The sequence below is a fragment of the Solea senegalensis genome, linkage group LG10 (assembly GCF_019176455.1).
Source record: "Solea senegalensis isolate Sse05_10M linkage group LG10, IFAPA_SoseM_1, whole genome shotgun sequence".
In the NCBI taxonomy this organism is placed as follows: domain Eukaryota; kingdom Metazoa; phylum Chordata; class Actinopteri; order Pleuronectiformes; family Soleidae; genus Solea; species Solea senegalensis.
In genome coordinates, this window is record NC_058030.1 from 21083623 (window position 1) to 21102050 (window position 18428).

Sequence of the window (18428 nt, forward strand, 5' to 3'; positions counted from 1 at the left end):
TAGACTAAGCAGAACTTTAATATCTCAGATGTAATGAAACTTACACATAGCGGATCTTTCTCTGCAAATAACGCTTAGCTTTGCCACACCATGAAAAAAAAAAAAGACACCAAAAGAAAGCATGTAAAGGGAAGGTCAGTTTAGTAGCTCATGATATTAAACCATTTTCTATTTTAATATTACAGAAAATTGTAGAAAATGGATCCAACTCTTCTAAACGTGAATGTGAACGTTCTTCAATTGTTCTTCCACAACCGCACTTGAGAAAGCCCAAAATCCAAAAGTGAACCACAACATTATCTGATGACACGACGGACTGGACACTTAAAGAGCATTGTACTCTACACACTTTGACGGAACAGTGGTGAAGTGTTTCTGGCAGATGGTCATCAGCCTCTTCAGTCCCTGTTGGAAGAAAAACAAAATCCAACTGTCATTGACACAGGTGGGAATCTTTAGGTACGTCCTACAATTATGAGACAATAATTGATGTATCAGAATTTTCACTGAAAAACATCTGTTTTGGGTTTGTTAAGCACATGTATTTCCAGTTTCCTTTGAGAGTGAGTGTGTGTGTGAGACTGTGAGTCTCTCAGGTGGATCTCTGCAACCAGGTGAGTACACTGTGAGTGGCTCATTGGAAGGAGATTGGCTCACCATGAGGTTGAAGAGAAGAAAAACCCTCACTCACCTGCACACTGGGCGTCCTCCTCACCTTTCCAAACAAATCCTGTGTCGTTGCAGTTTCAAAGTAGTTTAGTCGTAGTGTGTGAAGATTTGGATAAGTTGCTGTGTGAGTATTTAAGTTCATTTTGAAAGCTGTAGTAAATAGATTCTTTGCTTTGTTTCATCTTTCTTTTCTCCCGTTTTCTTTTTGCAGGTAGGATTAGGTTTGAAAAGAGAAGTTTTGGATTGTTATTTTGCCCGAAAATTAATAAAACTGCTACACTTGTTTGAACAGACATTGGATTTATTTTGGCTCTCTTTCCAAAGACGAGGTGGAAGACACGCACGCACGCACACAATCTACCACTCTGCTTTTTACTTCTATAAAAAAAACAGTAATAAGTATTGAATCACAGAGACAATCCTAAGTGTGATTATAGAGTCTCACTGTCCTGATTAAAAGAGCAGAGAGTGATGCTGCAGTGATCGCCTCCTCCAAGTCCTCTCACTGATTTTGAGAATTGTTCGTACACTTAAACAGTATTTCCGTTTTCTTTAGCGAGTCCTCAAATGAATGTGTATTTACTCTGTAATAACATACGGCTGATTTTTCTGTATTGAAGTGTTCGAGAGAATTTTCCATGCGTGTGAATTTTGTTTTTACCCACCTCTAGGTAGGATGATGTAAATATTCAAATGTATGAGATGTTGTCGACAGAGTAGAAACATCGACAAACAACTGAATCTGAATAATAGTTGTATTTAGAGCTGCAACTAAACCTTATATTCGTAACCGATTAATCTGTCGATTATTTTCTCGATTAACCACGTAATCGGTTGGTTCATAAAATGTCAGAAAACATTAAAATATGTTTGTCAAACCTGGAAATGATGATGTTTTGTCGAATGTCTTGTTTAGTCCACAAACCAAAACGATTAGCTGACGATTAATTTAGTAATCGTTATCATTATCAAGTAATTGTTTCAGCTCTAGTTGTATTCTTGTGTTCAAAATAAATGATATGTGTTACCTACTGTCGCTATCATCAGACCTGAGCTCATTCCGAAACCTCAGCAGTTTATTAAATCACCAACTCGTGCAGATACGGTGAGCCTTACACACTGACAACAGCATGATGCAATTTACCGTAATGTTACACTTTGCAATAAAAATATTTCTGATTTAAATAATCCGAGTACTTCCAATAACAGGAGAAGAGGCGGGAATACTTTGAGCACATACTAAAACTGTGTAACACAAAACTTTTCTTTGCTCAATGTTAACATATAATGTAACACAGGGGTCGTATTAACCGAGAATTCTCCGTCATCGACAGATATTTTTCTACCACGACGGAAGAATCCGAAGGCCGTCCGTCATTTTGACAGATTGAACAGAGGTTGGTCTACTGTAACTTGAAATAATTCACACACAACACCGTCAATAACCACTTGTAAACAGTGGCGCCGGCAGCCGTGATCCTGTATAATTGTCAATGAAATGTAACTAATTGTAACTAAGATTTCAGGCAGCCAAAAGCTGGCGCATGTATATGATCATCATATATGACATATATACCAATCATTATTACATACATGAGTATGAGGAAGGACTGATGAAAACAACTGTGATGAACAGTGTGAAAATCTCACCTGAATGTATTTCCTTTGCGTTTCATCGTTGAGAACGTGCGCCACGTGTTTGGAGAAAATCTTTTCTCGCCCCGTACGGGCGTGGATGCCCACCATGGTCACACCAATTGGCCAGGGAGCATTTCCAATGGCCATCTGCAGGTAAGCGTCATTCGCCTTTAAGAGAAATGAGACATTTTGGTTACAAAACGTGGCAGTAGATTAGTCACACTAAAAGTTCCTACAGGAAACAAAATCAGTGTTCATGGATCGTTTGACAAACCTTGACATATTCTCTCTCCAACATGAATTTAATAATGTCGGTGATTGACTCTTTGATGTCACCTGGTAAACTCTGAAAGAGATCAAAACAATTATGCATCAAAAGTTTTGAGCAAAAAGAGAGAGAGAGAGAAAAAAGACACATCGTCCAGCTTTTAAAAATAGATACCTTCTTCCTGAGTTTCCTGAAGAGAGGTTTGAGGTACGACTCCGTCTGTGAGTGTGTTGCACTGGCCAGTTTGCCCTGAACACCGCGCTTCACATGGTCCTCTCTGCTGTTCAGATCCTTGGCCCAAACACCGAGCAGAAACTAAAAATAAGAAAATATTACTCAAAATTGAAATGTCACCGACATTAGACAGAGTCTTTTCTCAAAGCTGCAGCGTGTATAAAAATATACAAATGTTTAGATTGAAACCACTGTCAAACGAGTTCACACAATGCTAATTAAGTCTCTTAACGCCAAACCACTCTCAGTATAGCAGAGTTTGATGTCATGTGACCTGGGGACATTCCTACGCTGCACACAGGAAGTCAGAGATGCAAACACATTGGAGCATGACTGAAAACATAAATAAGTGCCCATAATAAAGTTTCAGAAGTGAATTCTACTGTTTAAAACCCCCCCGTCGTTCGGCAGTTTGACGGAATAAATCTCTCTTGTCCCCACCCGCCCCTGCCCTGCTGCTGTATATACTCAAACACTCCCTCACTCAGGTCTAATAGTGTTGTTTGACAGAGCCTGTTTACAGATGAAGGATGCAGCATTCAAATGATACGTTATTCTATTTCTGTTCACAAAGACCAGACAGATGCAGAACAATATTAACAACACAAATGGTAAAAATGACACACTGCAGCTTTAACTTGTGGCTTTAATAATGTTATGTATCACCGTAAATGTTCCATCTTGAAAATACCGTTACATTTCTATGTTTAATTGATAGCAATTATTTACTTACATTTTTTTGGGGTAACACTCTATATTAAGGAAGACCTATTCACCATTATTACAATTATTAAGCACGTACTAACACCTTCATCAGGAAAAATCTTAATTCATGTCGTAATAGGAGGCAGAATAAGGTTATGTAGAATAAGGTGTTAATACATGCTTAATAATTACTAATAAAGGGCTAGTATGCTATTTATGCATGTTAGTAAGCACCTAGTTAATGGGGAATATGTGTTCTTTAATATAAAGTGTGACCTTTTTTGTCTTACCCTCAAAAACTTGTCAATGACGTCCTGGTCCCAATTGTCATCTCCTGTTCCCAGGGTTTTACCCAGAGCCTAAAGAGAGTTCAAACATTAAAGACAAAATCAACCACTACCTTCACTGACAGATGCTGTAAAACAGGGAACAGATTACTAAAAATAACTGCATACACAATTTCACTCCAAGGCAGAGCTTTCAAATTTAGAGGTTTGAGCAAAACATCACATATCTATGCCCATATTTGGACATGAGCAGAACATTGACTGATGTTGGTACAGAGGTTCCCACAGAGATTCCGGTTATGTGACATAAATACATTTGTTTATACATGTTCACAAACAACCAAAGTATTTTTCCTAAGAGCTCATATTTTTAGGGAAACTTAAAATTCCGCTAAAATAGGTCAGGAATTAGCGGCGGCTTCCTGCACAACTCGACAAGACACTACAGTTTAATGTAGTGGGCGATGAATTATGCTGAGTTTTGTAATGACTCTTCAGATTGAACTCAACCACTGCTCTTGAAAGCAGCAGGCTTCACAGTTGACTTAAAACCTCTGTGTCTGTTGTCAGTTTACCTTTTACTGATAAAAAAAAAACCCTGAATTTACAACTAAATAAAACCATGTCCACAGGTGTATGACTGTGCTGCCACCCTGAGGTGAAAGGAACAAAAAATACAGTGAACTTGCTCGATGTATTAGTGCTGCTGTATAGCACTGTTAGCTATTGTATTTTATTTTACTATCTTATTAGAATGTCACAGACTGATCTGTGGGTGGGACTTCAAGTTCACAATATGGCGAGAACAGACATGTTGCTGTTGTCGATGACATATCGGGTGATACGTCTTCTGGGCAAAAACAGTGGTTTTGTAGTGAATCAGAGGAGAGAAAATTGAACCACAAAGCTGGTCGTCTCATGCGTGTCCATCACTCGGCTCATTGTCTCTACAGATCTATTATAGCAAAAATGGAAGACGCCAGGGAAAACAAGCATAGATGTAAGGTGACTTGAAGTTTTTGAAATCATGTTAAATCTCATGTGTGGAAGCATTTTGGTTTCCCTGTGTGAAAAAATGAGAATGGAGCAAAGGCGATGGAAAAACGGACTGCCAGACTACAGTGACCTGGGAATACGAGTAATATGAGAGGAAACTTGGCAAACCATCACCCTGAATATAGCATTTACAATCCCTTTATCCCACTTCCCCATAACAGAGCGAGGGCTGCATCAGTGAAGTATTAGACGATGTAAATCCAAGACCAGCCATTTTCTGTGATGGACAATGAAGGATTTAGAGGATCAGTAAAACACTCTGGAGCCAAAATATGAAACTCTGTCACAGACAAACTGAAGTCAACCAGCTCTCTCATGCACCTGCTACTTTACACAACCATAGGTGTTGTGTCCATTATATTGGGGAGGGACGTGTGTGTCCCAAATTTCAGAATTATTCTTTCGGACCACCTTGCATTTACCATGTAAAATATTAGTGCTTGATCAGTCTCTCCACCCAGCGTTGTTTGTATTGCTTTACTATAAATCCATTCCCCTTGATTGTAAGGAGAATGCCTATACCACTGAAAAGTGGTATGGGCATTCACTAGTCCAGGTCTTAAGCATAACAGAAAATTGCTACAGCAAGTGAATCGTCAGGGCAGTTTAGTATTTTAAAAGTCTTTTAATGCCCAGTGCTTCAGTATTTGCCGCACAGAAACTACAGTCGGACTAATGAAACTAGACCTAATCATCTCCATCATCTCTTGAGTCAGAGTGAGTCAGAGGCAGGGTCAGCATGTAGGGACACTGGAGAGAGTTGAATTGCTGATGTGAGTGATGAAGGGTGCAGGTTTAAAAAACATGCTGATGGATATGGACTAGTAAAATGAGGACTTATTATTGAACCTGTCTCTGAATAAGCTATTGAGTCAATTGTTTTTGTTCACTTAAAAAATGACTATTACTTAAAATACATCAGAATGGCATCTAATTATCTGGGGGAGGAGCCGTATAATTGTATGATGGGATTTGAAGTGTTAACCCCTAATATTTAATGTGACCAAAAGTCATGATATTAAGTTATCAGAGAAATGTACCTCCAGTTCTTCTATAGTGGTGTTTTCTTCGTGTACTTTAAGGTCGTGCTGTGTGTCCACTTCTCCTGACTCTGTTCCTCCAACTATCTCATTCAGGTACTGCTGGTCAATCTTGTCCATGGCTGCTTTCAGGTCGTTCCTCAAACCCTAAAAAAAAGGGACAGCAGTAAATTCCAGGTGGAGAAAGAGTGAACAGTCATCGAAATGTTGCAAAATCCAAATTAGGATTTCAAAAAAATTACCGCATGACACAATTTAGCAGCCACAAAACACAACTCACAAACACATGAATAGCACCAACGATTAACAAGTCTGATCATATTGTTAGTGGTGACAGATTATATCAGGGCTATATTGAGAAATGTGTTAGTGGTGATGATGTGCAATTTTCCTGGTGAAGTGAATTCAGTGTTAATTTGTGTTCCGCTCTGCAAACTTCGTTCCACCCCACTCTTACCTTGTTTACTTCTGGGGTCAGAATCTCAATCTTCCTAAGTCTTTGGAAGGCATCATAGTCAGATTCTCCAAAAAGTCGAATTGGTTCACCTCTTTCTCGAAGTCGTCGTATTACCTAAACACAGTAAAAGACTCAAGTAGTATGGAAATCTTCTCAATCACAATTTTACTAGAAAGTCACACTGAGATTAAAAACAATTTTACTTTCTTTGACCCAACAGGGTCAGTGAACGGCATCCCTCTAGCAAAATCACACATATTGACTCACCTCCTGTCGTGACAGAGTCATTGGCAGCTTCTCTTCAGTTAGTTCCAGTTCTAACACTGGAGTGGCTGAGGTGGATGGCTCATCTTCCTCCGCATTTTCAATCTTCCGGGAGAGAGGAAACACATTTACTGGCATTAATGGACAGTTTTATAGGTAATATAAGGTCCACTTTACATTAAAACATTTGTCATTCTATGCCAAAGCAAAAAATAGAAAAAAACAAATACCACTTGCATTATGTAAAGTGATACCTTAAGTGTGCATTCCATATCTTACCTGAATAAAGACAGGTCACTAAGTAACTTACCAGTGAAAGCAAGCGTGCTGAATGTTACTCTAATTTCATAATATTCATTTAGTGGAATTTGAGTGTTACTGCACTGCATCTGAAACCCAAAACACTACTTTGTTTGAAACAAAGAAAAATAAAGTATGCTACCAGGTCATGCTTTCATAGGCACATGCATCCTTGCACCGTTAGATTGTGCTTCATGCAGCACAATGTAACAGAACAAACAAAGTGATGACAGAAGCCTGCCACAGAAACAACAGCCCATCCTCAAATAAACACAGTAAACTGATCGTATTAAGTCTGACATTTTAAGTCTTTAGCAAAGAACAGGAATGGATTTATCCGTAGGACAGCTGTTAATTTAATGAAACAAAACTAGAAAAAAACTCATAATTGGACAAAAAATTAAGCCGTTTTTTAACATTTCAGTCCGGTACCCATGCTGTAATCCACACTGTTGCTGTGTTCCAGTCTGACTTTACTGCTTCCTTTCTTTGTAACCTTGCTTTCTGACAAATACCTGTTGCTGACTTTGTAAACAGTTTGTAAGACATAACCAGTACAGGACAAATGAGGTGGTTCAGGAAATGTAAGTGAATTTTTGTACCAAAAGAAATGCTCATTGCTTATGCAACTCTGACAACAAATACTTGTATGATTAAATAACAATTTTAAAACCAAAAATTATACTTTTCCGAAATGACCTAGAGCAGGACCAATTTATCAATAATTGTCAGCAGAGATTAATTGATGTCAAATAGGTATGTAGCAGATTGATTAACTTCATCCTCATAAGGTTATGTCTAACAACCAGTAAAGTTGCCTCCCCCGGGTCATTTCTGCTTTTATCCTTTCGAAAAACAGGCCAAAGAAGCAGAAGCTTTTAGGACACGGTTCATTTTATTCCTTTGTCATGCACCCTGTTAGCTAATTGCGCTGTGCAATCCCATACCTGGCTCTCGGGAGTCTCTCTCTGAACCTACAGATGCAGGCAGCAGAGGCAGTTTGGGAGAAAACAGCATAGTAAACACAAACATGAATGTGCACTAGGGCATCAATGCCATCAACCTTTGTTTTTCTGGCTATTTATTTACAGAAGAAATTGGACTGAAGAAAATCAGTGAAGTGTCATAGGTGTGACCTTTTGAGATAAAGCAAGAGACAAAAAGTGGTATCAACCTTATATCCACATCTTCTGAAGTAATCCTCTTGTTCCTTGCGAGCAAGATCGCCCCTTTTGAAGAACTTTTTGTTTTCCTGGGAAGAGATAATTGCATTATTAAACATCTATGAGTGCCTTCCTAAAATAAATACAGAGTGACCTTCTGAAGTGCTTAGGATAATAACAATAATAATAATAATAATATTTAGGATAATAAACAAAAGGGTTCTTCTTTTTTGTTTTCCTCTTACGTCACTCCAGGACAGCTCAACATGCGTGGAAACAATAATGCGTGGTTATTTTATTAGTATTATTATTGAATTGACACATAATACTGTGTGAATTTGACCTGTATAAATATGTATATCCACACAAACACAAGTATACCAAACACAAATTCATAGAATCACCAAAGTTAGCACTAATATGAGCCTTCGTGACGGTCGGCTATCGCCTGTACTATGCTACATCACACAGATAATTTTGTTTGTCGCGTCTTATGTTGTCTGTTAAGTTCAGTAATTTACAGATTCCCATGTTGAAACGTGTTAATACCATTATTATAAAAGAACGTTGTCTGAACTCAGATAGCTCTAGTCAACATTGGCTATTCGGTTAGCAGCACGCTAACAAAACAAACAACTTAATCAGCAACTTACGTCAACAAGCTGTTTCTCTTCGAGCAGCTTCCTCTTTCTGGCTATTTCAGCTTTAAGTATATCCATTCCAGGGCGCCGATATTTTTCTACAGTTGTTTATTTCGGCAAATAATGCCTTATCCAAAATATTAGCGTGGCGCAGCGAGCTTTGAAGTTTAAACCGGAAGTACCAAAACAGGAAGTTCACCCAACACTCCTTTCAGTATAAGAGTGCTAAGTGGTTTCTTTTGGTCAATTGAACATACTTGGGTTAAACGATTGACTTGGAACTGTGATTAAGAACTTCGAACTGTGGAGGGCAGCATTACACCTCGGAGCTTACAACCTGCCGAGAATGTTGAGTGGACTGCCCCAGTGAATTAGAATATAATTTCTGCTTTCAAAAAGCTATCAAATCGCCAGTGAAAGTTGTGTAAACTGAAGTAAGATATATTTTGTATAGTTGTCTGATACAAAGTGGACATTTATTTAAAATGAAAAAAATGTGTTTCCAAAGTTTGAGGTTTCACTGTTGAAGTTTCATCAAAGTCGGTAAATCACTGCAGACTGGACTCTGACGAAATATTAATGTTGCATTCACGAATGTTATCCTATATTGTCAGTTCCATATAGCTGTGTACAGTATGTCCTTGTATATGGCATTTTATTCTTATTCTATGTATTGCTGTGAAATATGTCTTCTTTTATATTTTACATGTTTTTTTCTAAAGTGCAAAGGTCCTATTGTATCCACCTTCACTACACAGCAGGCTTCCACCCTGCTGCCATTCTTTTTAATCATTTTTTTATCTATCCCCGATGATAATGTCCAAAGCCAGTGTACCACCTAATGACAAAGGGAAGTACGTATTCAGGCGTCTCTATAGAGCCATGCAATGTCTGCTGCAGTCACTCCACACCCTGACATGTATGGGGGTGTGAGGACCCATTCATTGCATTCAGTAGTTTATTCTTCATTCATTCATTCATACATTGTCTACTACTTTATCCTCCACATGAGGGTCAAGGGGCGCTGGTGCCAATCCCAGCTGACATAGAGCAAAAGACGAGATACACCCTGGACAGGTCACCCTATGTCAGCTGGGATTGGCCCCATGACCCTCATGGAGGATAAAGCGTTGGAAGATGAAAGAATGAATGAATGAATATCAAAAATTGGGTTCATAATAATGTGGACAACTGTAATTAAAACACTAAACATATACTGGCAGAGGAGGTTGAGGGCTATGTTTTCATGATAACATGATATGAAGCGATGGTTCGATATCTCCAATTCAGAATGTGCAATTATCCTCTGCATGTTTATGGAGAGCTGGAGGAAACATGAGCGTGGTGAAAACCCATGTGCACACACGGAGAACATGCAAACTCAAGACACAGACGGGCCCTGGTCAGACCCTAGTTTATTCTACTCAAGATATTTTCCGGTTCTGTCTATCTGTCTGTCTGTCTGTCTGTCTGTCTGCTCTAAGTGAGAGCATGATTGAAGGGAGACCATGTTTTCCCACGTTACATATAGATATGTCCATCTTCACTGTTCACACCCTGTTTGTTATAAGAGAGACTGATTTGACAACCAAGTGTCTCTCTCATCAATAGTTAAATGTGTGGTAATTCAGTAATTTCTAAATCTATAGAAATCTACAACAACAGTACAAATGAACAATATTCATGATCATAATTTGGGAATGTGTATGGAAAGTGTTTCCAGTTCGTGCTTTTGTGAAAATGTCTCTTTCATCTGAACTCAAATGTCTTGTCTCGACCTTTTCATGGGAATGTTACCATCAGGTGGCGCACGGGGATATGTGAGGATTTTTCAATATTAAAGTCATTAATTTATTTGCATGGCATAAGGGAGGAACCACGCCGTGTTGGGAAAAGGATAATAGATGTAACAGCAGCGTTTATCAGGCCAGGCTCAGCGTAACAAGGTGGCAATGTGCGGATGATTTTAGCGCAGGCTGAGGAGAAATTTAACTGCTCAATAAGGCGGACAGAGATTTAACTGAGTGGATCTGTTTAAAGGGATTTTCGTCTGCGCGTCTTCTTGGATTATAACCCCGCTGGAGAGATGGAGTGTGGCGAAAGGAAGAGTAGAAGGAAGTCACGGAGCTTTAAACTGGTCACGGATGAAGGTAGGCTGTTGCTGCTGATGCTGCTGCTGGATGAAAGATGAAGACCGTGACAGACGCGCGTCCGTGTCTGTGTCTGGGTTTGTGTCTGGCGCTGTGTCAACTCACGCCGACGACACTGTCAGCGACAAATGACCAACAACAGTCTCCATTATAACCAGCGGCTCAAGATTCAAACACTGACACACCTTTATGGACATTTCTCGAAACAGAGCACAGTCCAATTTCATTTTTTTAAAAAATAAAAGATTCAATTAAGCAAGTAATCATAGCTGAAAATGCAAAAGGGAAAAAATAAATCACAAAACAAGCAGCTGTTCTGGATCACTTTAAAGCTCCACACTCTCTTTCTCTACTTCATACTAAACCTACAGGTGGTGGTTTCTACATGGGATGGGGGAGGGGGGTGCTCTGCATGACATCACTGTCCCTGTACACATCAACATGAAGATGCAAAGGCACACTTTCTGCGATCATCTCGCAAATGTGGTTCGCTATAACATATTCAGTTTAATCCAGGACTCAGGAAAATAAAAATCCTGCATGATTCATAAAAAGCTTCATATGGCACAAAAAGTTAATGTAAAATGCACTGCATTTAAACACTAAATCTGTACCAGTGTCTTCATCATAGCTGTGACTGGTAATGAGCAGTAACCTAATTATGGATGGGACCAACATGACGACATTTACAGATGAATCAAGTGGACAATTCAGTTTGAACACTGAATGTCTTATTATTTGGGCTTCTCCCTTTAAGGGTCACCACAGTGGATTAGGGGTTGGTAAAAATATCGTCCAATATGATAATCAATATGCCAGTAAATGTCGATATTTTAATTAACAAATGAAGGCGCTGTACAGTAAGGTTTGTGAAACTTGGGCAGAAGTTACCTGGCTGTTTACAGAGGCAGTTTACAGTGGGATAATGGTGGAGAAAGCTACGTTAAGAGATGCTCCATCCACGTTCAATACATAGATATTTATCCGCTTAGGTAATCCTGTCCATCCTGGTCACTCCCAACGAAATTCCCAGTGTTGTCAGCTTCCTGAAGTTCCTGAATGCATATTGGAAAAATATTGACACACACAGAAAGAAACAATTATCCTTTGTTAAGTGTTACTTCATATTTGAACAGTTTAAAAACAAGCCAGACAAGTATTCCCAGTAGGAATATAGCAAAGAGGACTTCTGATGCAGAGCATCATGTAGAGAATGGAACTTGATTTATCTCTGCAACTACAAGCTTTATATGAAAAAGTAGTAAAGGTAACACTTTTTTTTCACAAATGTGTAATAAATTGAAGAGAGAAATGTCAAAATATTTAGTGTTCAATTTCTTATGAGTATAGAAAGAAATTCTATGAAGTTGTGAAATAAATTCAAAAACACAGAATTCCTTAATACGGCTTGTTAAGTATTGACTCGCACAGAAAAAAACAACTCACTGTCACTACAGCTTTATCAGAACATCAATATACCAACCCAGACCCAAAAAAAAACAGTCATATATTCTAATATTTGTCTCACTGCTGACTGTACAAACCTGTGGGATCATGTTCATCAGGTTTAACAGCGTTACGTACCCAAAGAAATGAGGTGACATAAATTAAATGTACCGCAGTACCAGGTTTTTCGCTGGGCTCAAACTGTGAAAGAAGATTTTAGTAAGCATGAGTCATCATTTTTGCACATGGATTGGTCATCATCGAGTCCAGACATTAACCCCACTGAGAATGGCTTTACACTGCAGTCCAAGTCTCCCATTTAAAATAACAAGGTCTTTAAACTGAGATATAATGTTCACACAGCATCTGAACACCGACTAAGCAAATGATCTTATTGGGAATTAATCTGTTGCTCGGCCTATATACACCACTGTATTACTTCAAGCAAGCATTATTTACTCAGGTGGTATAAACATTTTGAGAACCACTGGAACCCCAGACCAAATGGGGATACACTGGCCCCATTTTACCTGCATATTATTACCTCCACCAATGTTTTTCTCTGTCTGTTTGTCTGATGTAGAGCAGCATAACTCAAAAAGTAAAGTTTTCTGGTTATGAAAGGTTAGGCCCCATGAAACAAATTATTACATTTTGGTGGTCAACTCAGATATATAGAGATATATATCTCTATATATCTATATATATAGAGATACATATAATTATACATATATATATATATATATATATGTATATATACACGTTTCCGAGTAGCTTTGGTGGAGGTTTTCGCTCTCCAAGCGTTTCTTCTACTTTAATCAGTGTTATTCGACTATTTAATGGCACAACACCCCTCTTTTTTAATGCAGATTATGACCCTTCATATATGATGAATTCCAGCGGTAAAGATGCCAACGGAGAGCCTAAGGTTGCTGCTGCTGTGCCTGATGGTATGTGCCACTGTGAGGATTAATGGTAGAACCATAACAGATTGATTCCACTCATCTCTCTCTCTCACAGTAGTTTGGCTGGGGGATGAGGGCGTGGAGATCAAGAGACAAATCACAGGGATGATGAGGCTTCTGAGGGACAAGAGCAGCAGGGTGTATCAGCGTGCTGGAGCCGAGCAGGATGGTGGAACAAAGGAGCCCCAGGATGGATGTCGGGAATCGGAACATCAGTCCGCACCTTTGTTTCTCGGATCAGAGGATCATCAGAGCAACAGCTGGGACTGTGCAGGAGATCTCGGGGCTTCACCTTCATCTGCATCCACCACCACCCCTAAAGGCCCAGTCTGTGACCAGTACAGCACCCACTCCAAAGCCCTGAGGATCCACAACGACAAGGATCTACTTAATCTACTCAAAGTCAATGAAGCTGAAGGTAGAGTGGTGGAGCACATGTGATAAGCAAATATGAAAAAAACCTGTTTCAAATAGATCTTGTGTAGTACTGAACATCGGGGCTGTTTCCTTGTTAAGGCTGACTACATGCAGCCAGAAAACTCAGGGACACATCAGCATGTAGACTTGCTCTAGAACAGAGCATCAGAATGGGGAAGAGGGGTGAATTAAAGGTCCTAATGTGTCATAACTAGTGCCACTAATGTGGCTTGTAACTGGAAGGATGCTGGGATGGGTGTAGGGCTGGGGTGCCCCTGAGCAAGGCCCCCAATCCCACATCGCTCCCCACGCGCAGATAAGTGCCGCACACAGCTCCTGCTCTCGGCTTGTGTGGGTTCACCTCTGGTGTGTAATAAGGATGGGTTAAATGCAGAGGACAATCACTAATTGGTGTGTGTGCAAAAATTACCAATTCTAATTCTGAAATGTGAAATGCCTGTTTTGGTTTGTCGACCTCTGTAAAGCAAGGCCCTTGTCTTCAGTACGTATACTGTACAAGGCTTATTGTTACAGTGGGTGCTGCACTCAAGAGCACGCTGGCGAAGACTGCAATATTCCATCTCGTCTGTTAACCCATTCATTCATAAACTGTTAAACTGCCTTTAACAATGGGTTAACAGACGAGATGGAATATTGCAGGAAGCGAAGGTGAACTGATTGCATGGAGAGATGAATGCAGGAGCGAAAGGGGGAGACACAGGTGGAGATGAAGGCAGAGCATGACACTTATTCTAATGACGCGTTTCCTTTTTACAGTTCTAGCACTAACTCAGCCGACCCTACTCGACAGTAGCTGGTACCTAGTGCTTTTTTTGGTACCTGCTCTGGTGAGGTTCCAAGCGAGCTGAGTCGATACTAAAATGTGACGTCAACAGACTGCCAGCCACTGATTGGTCATCACTGGAAGAATCACGAGTTTGACACAAGAATCAAACCAAACAATGCTGAACTCTAGATCTGTTTTAAAGACTCAATATTTAACAGAGGAGTCCGGTGTATTTAGCGACGGCACTGCTAAAAGCTGGCAACAGGAAGCACTCTTCTATTCGATTCTATGAACAAATGCTGAAAAAGAACTGCTTTTGCCCGTCACTTGTTTGTGTCGCATATTAAAAAGGTCACGGCAGTTTTGCACAGCCATGCAATGAGGAGGTAACGAAGTAATGGAAAATGACGTGTGTTACCAAACCGAATGGAGTCAAGTCGAGTAGAGTCAAGTAGTTCTAGAACTGATAATGTAAAAGCGCCATAATCATTATGCACTTACACAAACATACATATGGGTAGTATATTGAATGTGTGCAAAAGGAAGTCAATGTTACACACTGGATCTTTAAACACACATTTATGCTGCACAATGCGTTGACACATTGCATGCCAGTCACTGACCAATACACTACTGATTTTCCTGCAGACGCAGTATCTCCTGCCGTGCCAGAAACCCCCTGCTGTATGTGTAATTGTAAGGGCACCTTGCAGGCTATTTTGCAGGAACTGCGAACCGTGAGGAGGATGATGCATGCTCAAAAAGGTCAGTGGACTGAGAGAAAATTAGAAAGAAAAAAAACAAGACAATAAAATGTACTAATGTCTTTTTTCTGGCATCATTAGAAAGACAGGAGCAGGCAGCATCACCATGCCAACCTCGTCTTGGTCCAGGACCAGCTCCTTGTTGTAGGCCACGTAAGTGGAGGCCATTTTATAAAATGGCACCACTGGGTGTGCCAAGTACTCGAAGAGCTGCTCTTAGCTCTCTGGAGGCATCACCGCTCATAGCTACACCTGCAGAAAGTGGAAAGAGGGAGGAATGTGAGAAAGAGCAAGACTCCTCCACAGCCACCAGTCATCCCGTCTCCTCTGAGGTTTCTGTGGCGCCACCTCAGAATAATTCAGTTCCTCTGAACCACTCACAGAGTCGTCCACTGAACCAACTGAGGGAACCACAGTCATTAGAGGTAATCTGCACGTTAGCTTACATGGACGTGTACAGTATGTTGCTTCATTTTGAACTTGATTTTATTAGGGTCTGGACTTATTCAGTCACACATGAATTGGTGTGTTTCCTTTCCTGTATTTAATTCAGCCTAAATTATGTCTTAAAAACATATAAATTACACATTGTACTATTTTTGTAAAGACATAAAATAAAAGGTTTCTATTATAAGAAAGGGTTTTTCTTAAACCTGTTTGACTCTTATTTTATTTCAGCTGCATAGACATTTTATCAGTTGTCATTTCTGAGAACTATTGTGTCCTCTGACCACTCAAGTCATAGTTTTAAAAGAGTATATTTTCTTGCAATGTGTCTGTGAAGGTCCTCGGTCATCCAGAATCCAGATCATATTCATCTTCAGTTGTTAGCTGTTGGCATCTGGACTAACTTGATTTCTGATTCCCAAGAGGCTTCTTCATCTCTGGGCTGAAAACCTGTCTCGATACAGATACTGAGGATTAGTACCTGGACTTCAATTTCCTTGCGATGATATTTACAAAATGATGAAAAATGATGTCTTTTGTTGAGCAGCATGTTCTTTTCCCTTCACGTGGAATGTATTGTATTATTATGTATTATTTCTGGAGGTTATAATTCATACTGTGTTTTTGTTTCCTTTCTGAGGTTCGTCTTGCCAAAGATTATGACGTGTTTATCTCAAAAACTCAGCTGGACTCCATCCTCATCAACTACACACGATCTGGGAGCCTGTTGTTCCGCAAACTGGTGCGTGTCTACATTCCGGAAGAACCAAAACACAACAGTCATGTTTGCACCACTTGATATTTGCTTTTGTTTCTGACAATTACTGTATACTTATAATATATGATATAATTACTTATAATTGTGTAGGTGTGTGCCTTCTTTGATGATGCTACCCTGGCTAACTCCCTGCCAAATGGTAAAAGAAAGAGAGGACTCAATGACAACCGTAAGGGCTTGGACCAGAACATTGTAGGTGCCATTAAAGGTAAAGTTTTACAGATTGAGTCATTAGCTTTGTAGTAGAACAACAATCATTACAGAGTATTAATATAGTTGTGTGAACTCCGTTTAGTTTTTACAGAGAAATACTGCACTGAACACAGAATAGAAAAGTTGCCAGGGCCACGAGACTGGGTGCAGATCCTTCAAGATCAAATTAAGCTTGCCAGGAGGAGGCTGAAAAGAGGTGCCGTACTTCTATGGACGCTGCCTGCTATGCTTTTCTTGCAGTCATTTGTACTGTATATTACCCCATGATTTATGAGTTGGGGATATAAAATAGTGTTCTTCTTATTATAAAGTGTACCAGCGCACAAAATGCAAGGTGAAATTTCACACTCATTTGACTCCTCAGATGCTGCCGATTCAGACGAACCCTTAAATGGACCATCAACAAGTATGAAACACACACACACACACACACACATGCTAGTCTGCTCATTTATGCAGTTGTATACATGTATCTGTCTTTCTTTGCTCCTTTCCTATTTCACCAATTCATCTGCGACCTGACGCGCTTATTAACTCATATGTCTTTGTCAAGCTGCCACTGTGACATTTAACGTTCTTGCGCACTTCCCAAAATGTCAGCTAATTATCTTTCCACCGCGTGGCACATATACCATCTTTCACTTTCCTCTTTGAGAAAACTCAGACAAATGTCCTCATCAGATGTGAGAACAGAACACTGTTCACTGTTTTTCATATCTTTGTTTTACAGGCTGCGACTATAAGAAGCCCACAACAGTGGAAGCGACAGCAGTGAGCACAACATGATTGTCCTCATCATTTGATTTGTTTCGATGTTTCATTTTAGATCTTTCCTTTGCATTTGTTAACCGTTATGTTATGAATATAAAGGGTAAAAAAAAGCAACCAGATGAAGAGGAAGATGCTGGATGATATACACACACACACACACACACACTCACACACTCCAGCTTTAGCGAATGTGATGATTTATTATGATTTTACAATGTCAAACCCTGTGGAAATTGGACTTTGTACCAGCAAACAACAGTGTTTAAGAAATGCCATGTCATTTTCAAGACTGGAAATAGTTGACATTAAAGTAAACAGCTTTAAAAGCACTTGTAGTTCACATGTCAGTAGGAGGTGGAATATCTCCAAACAAGTGGAATATCTCCAAACAATAAAGGTTTTTTATGTTACATTTTAGATTTTATTGACGATCTGGACACGGATACAATTTTTCTTTAAATATTTATTTATTTAATTATTCAACAATTGTTAAAGGTCTACTTTGTAACAATTAGTGACATCTAAAGGCCAGGTTATACCAATTTGCATTCCCACATGCACATACATGCCTGTGGTCCTGGTCATGCTTAACGAGGGTCTGCATTAGTCTAGTCTCACAGTCCATTCCCGTAAAGGCAGCTTTATTTGTGTAGCACATTTCAAACACAAGGGGAACTCGATCAGCTCAGACTGAAACAGTAGGTGTGCTCACACTCTCTACTGCAACTCTGTGGAAACGCTGATGTTGAAAATACAACCTGGGTTTGAAGGTGCCAATGCGGCTGGTAAGAAACAGAGGACTCCTCTGTTTTTCCCCCCTCTTCCCACGTACATCAGGGAACTATGGTGGCCCTCCCATAACAGAAAGATTGTTGTTGTTCTTCCTTTGCGTAGCTATAGCTTCTGCTTCCGTTCACAATGCAACTGTACGTTTGGCTTTTGTATGCAAAGACGGCAGCCTCTGTAAA

The 18428-nt window shown here is 39.7% G+C and overlaps 2 protein-coding genes across 6 annotated transcripts; one reads left to right on the forward strand and one right to left on the reverse strand.

Annotated features, from left to right (window-relative positions):
• On the reverse strand, positions 1-8916 carry prpf18 (PRP18 pre-mRNA processing factor 18 homolog (yeast)). 3 transcript variants are annotated; one of them, XM_044036737.1, is made up of 11 exons: positions 8735-8916; positions 8093-8170; positions 7866-7869; positions 6622-6749; positions 6355-6468; positions 5898-6044; positions 3805-3873; positions 2750-2890; positions 2582-2653; positions 2320-2475; positions 1-405 (listed from the first exon to the last, which is right to left on the reverse strand). In XM_044036737.1, exons 1-11 carry the CDS (start codon positions 8798-8800, stop codon positions 325-327), a joined length of 1056 nt encoding a protein of 351 aa, XP_043892672.1. In that variant the 5' UTR covers positions 8801-8916; the 3' UTR covers positions 1-324. The 3 variants fall into 3 exon arrangements, with proteins under 3 accessions (XP_043892672.1, XP_043892669.1, XP_043892670.1); XM_044036734.1 differs by having other exon boundaries at positions 6622-6723; positions 7866-7892; XM_044036735.1 differs by lacking the exon at positions 7866-7869 and having other exon boundaries at positions 6622-6723.
• A 1677-nt stretch (positions 8917-10593) lies between these two features.
• On the forward strand, positions 10594-17607 carry bend7 (BEN domain containing 7). Of its 3 annotated transcripts, XM_044035425.1 has the most exons (10): positions 10594-10872; positions 13188-13268; positions 13339-13701; positions 15136-15252; positions 15333-15676; positions 16339-16440; positions 16567-16684; positions 16772-16885; positions 17054-17095; positions 17420-17607. In XM_044035425.1, the coding sequence occupies exons 1-10, from the start codon at positions 10809-10811 to the stop codon at positions 17473-17475; spliced, it is 1401 nt and encodes a 466-aa protein (XP_043891360.1). In that variant the 5' UTR covers positions 10594-10808; the 3' UTR covers positions 17476-17607. The 3 variants fall into 3 exon arrangements, with proteins under 3 accessions (XP_043891360.1, XP_043891358.1, XP_043891359.1); XM_044035423.1 differs by having other exon boundaries at positions 17054-17485; XM_044035424.1 differs by having other exon boundaries at positions 13342-13701; positions 17054-17485.
• Positions 17608-18428: the final 821 nt, after the last annotated feature.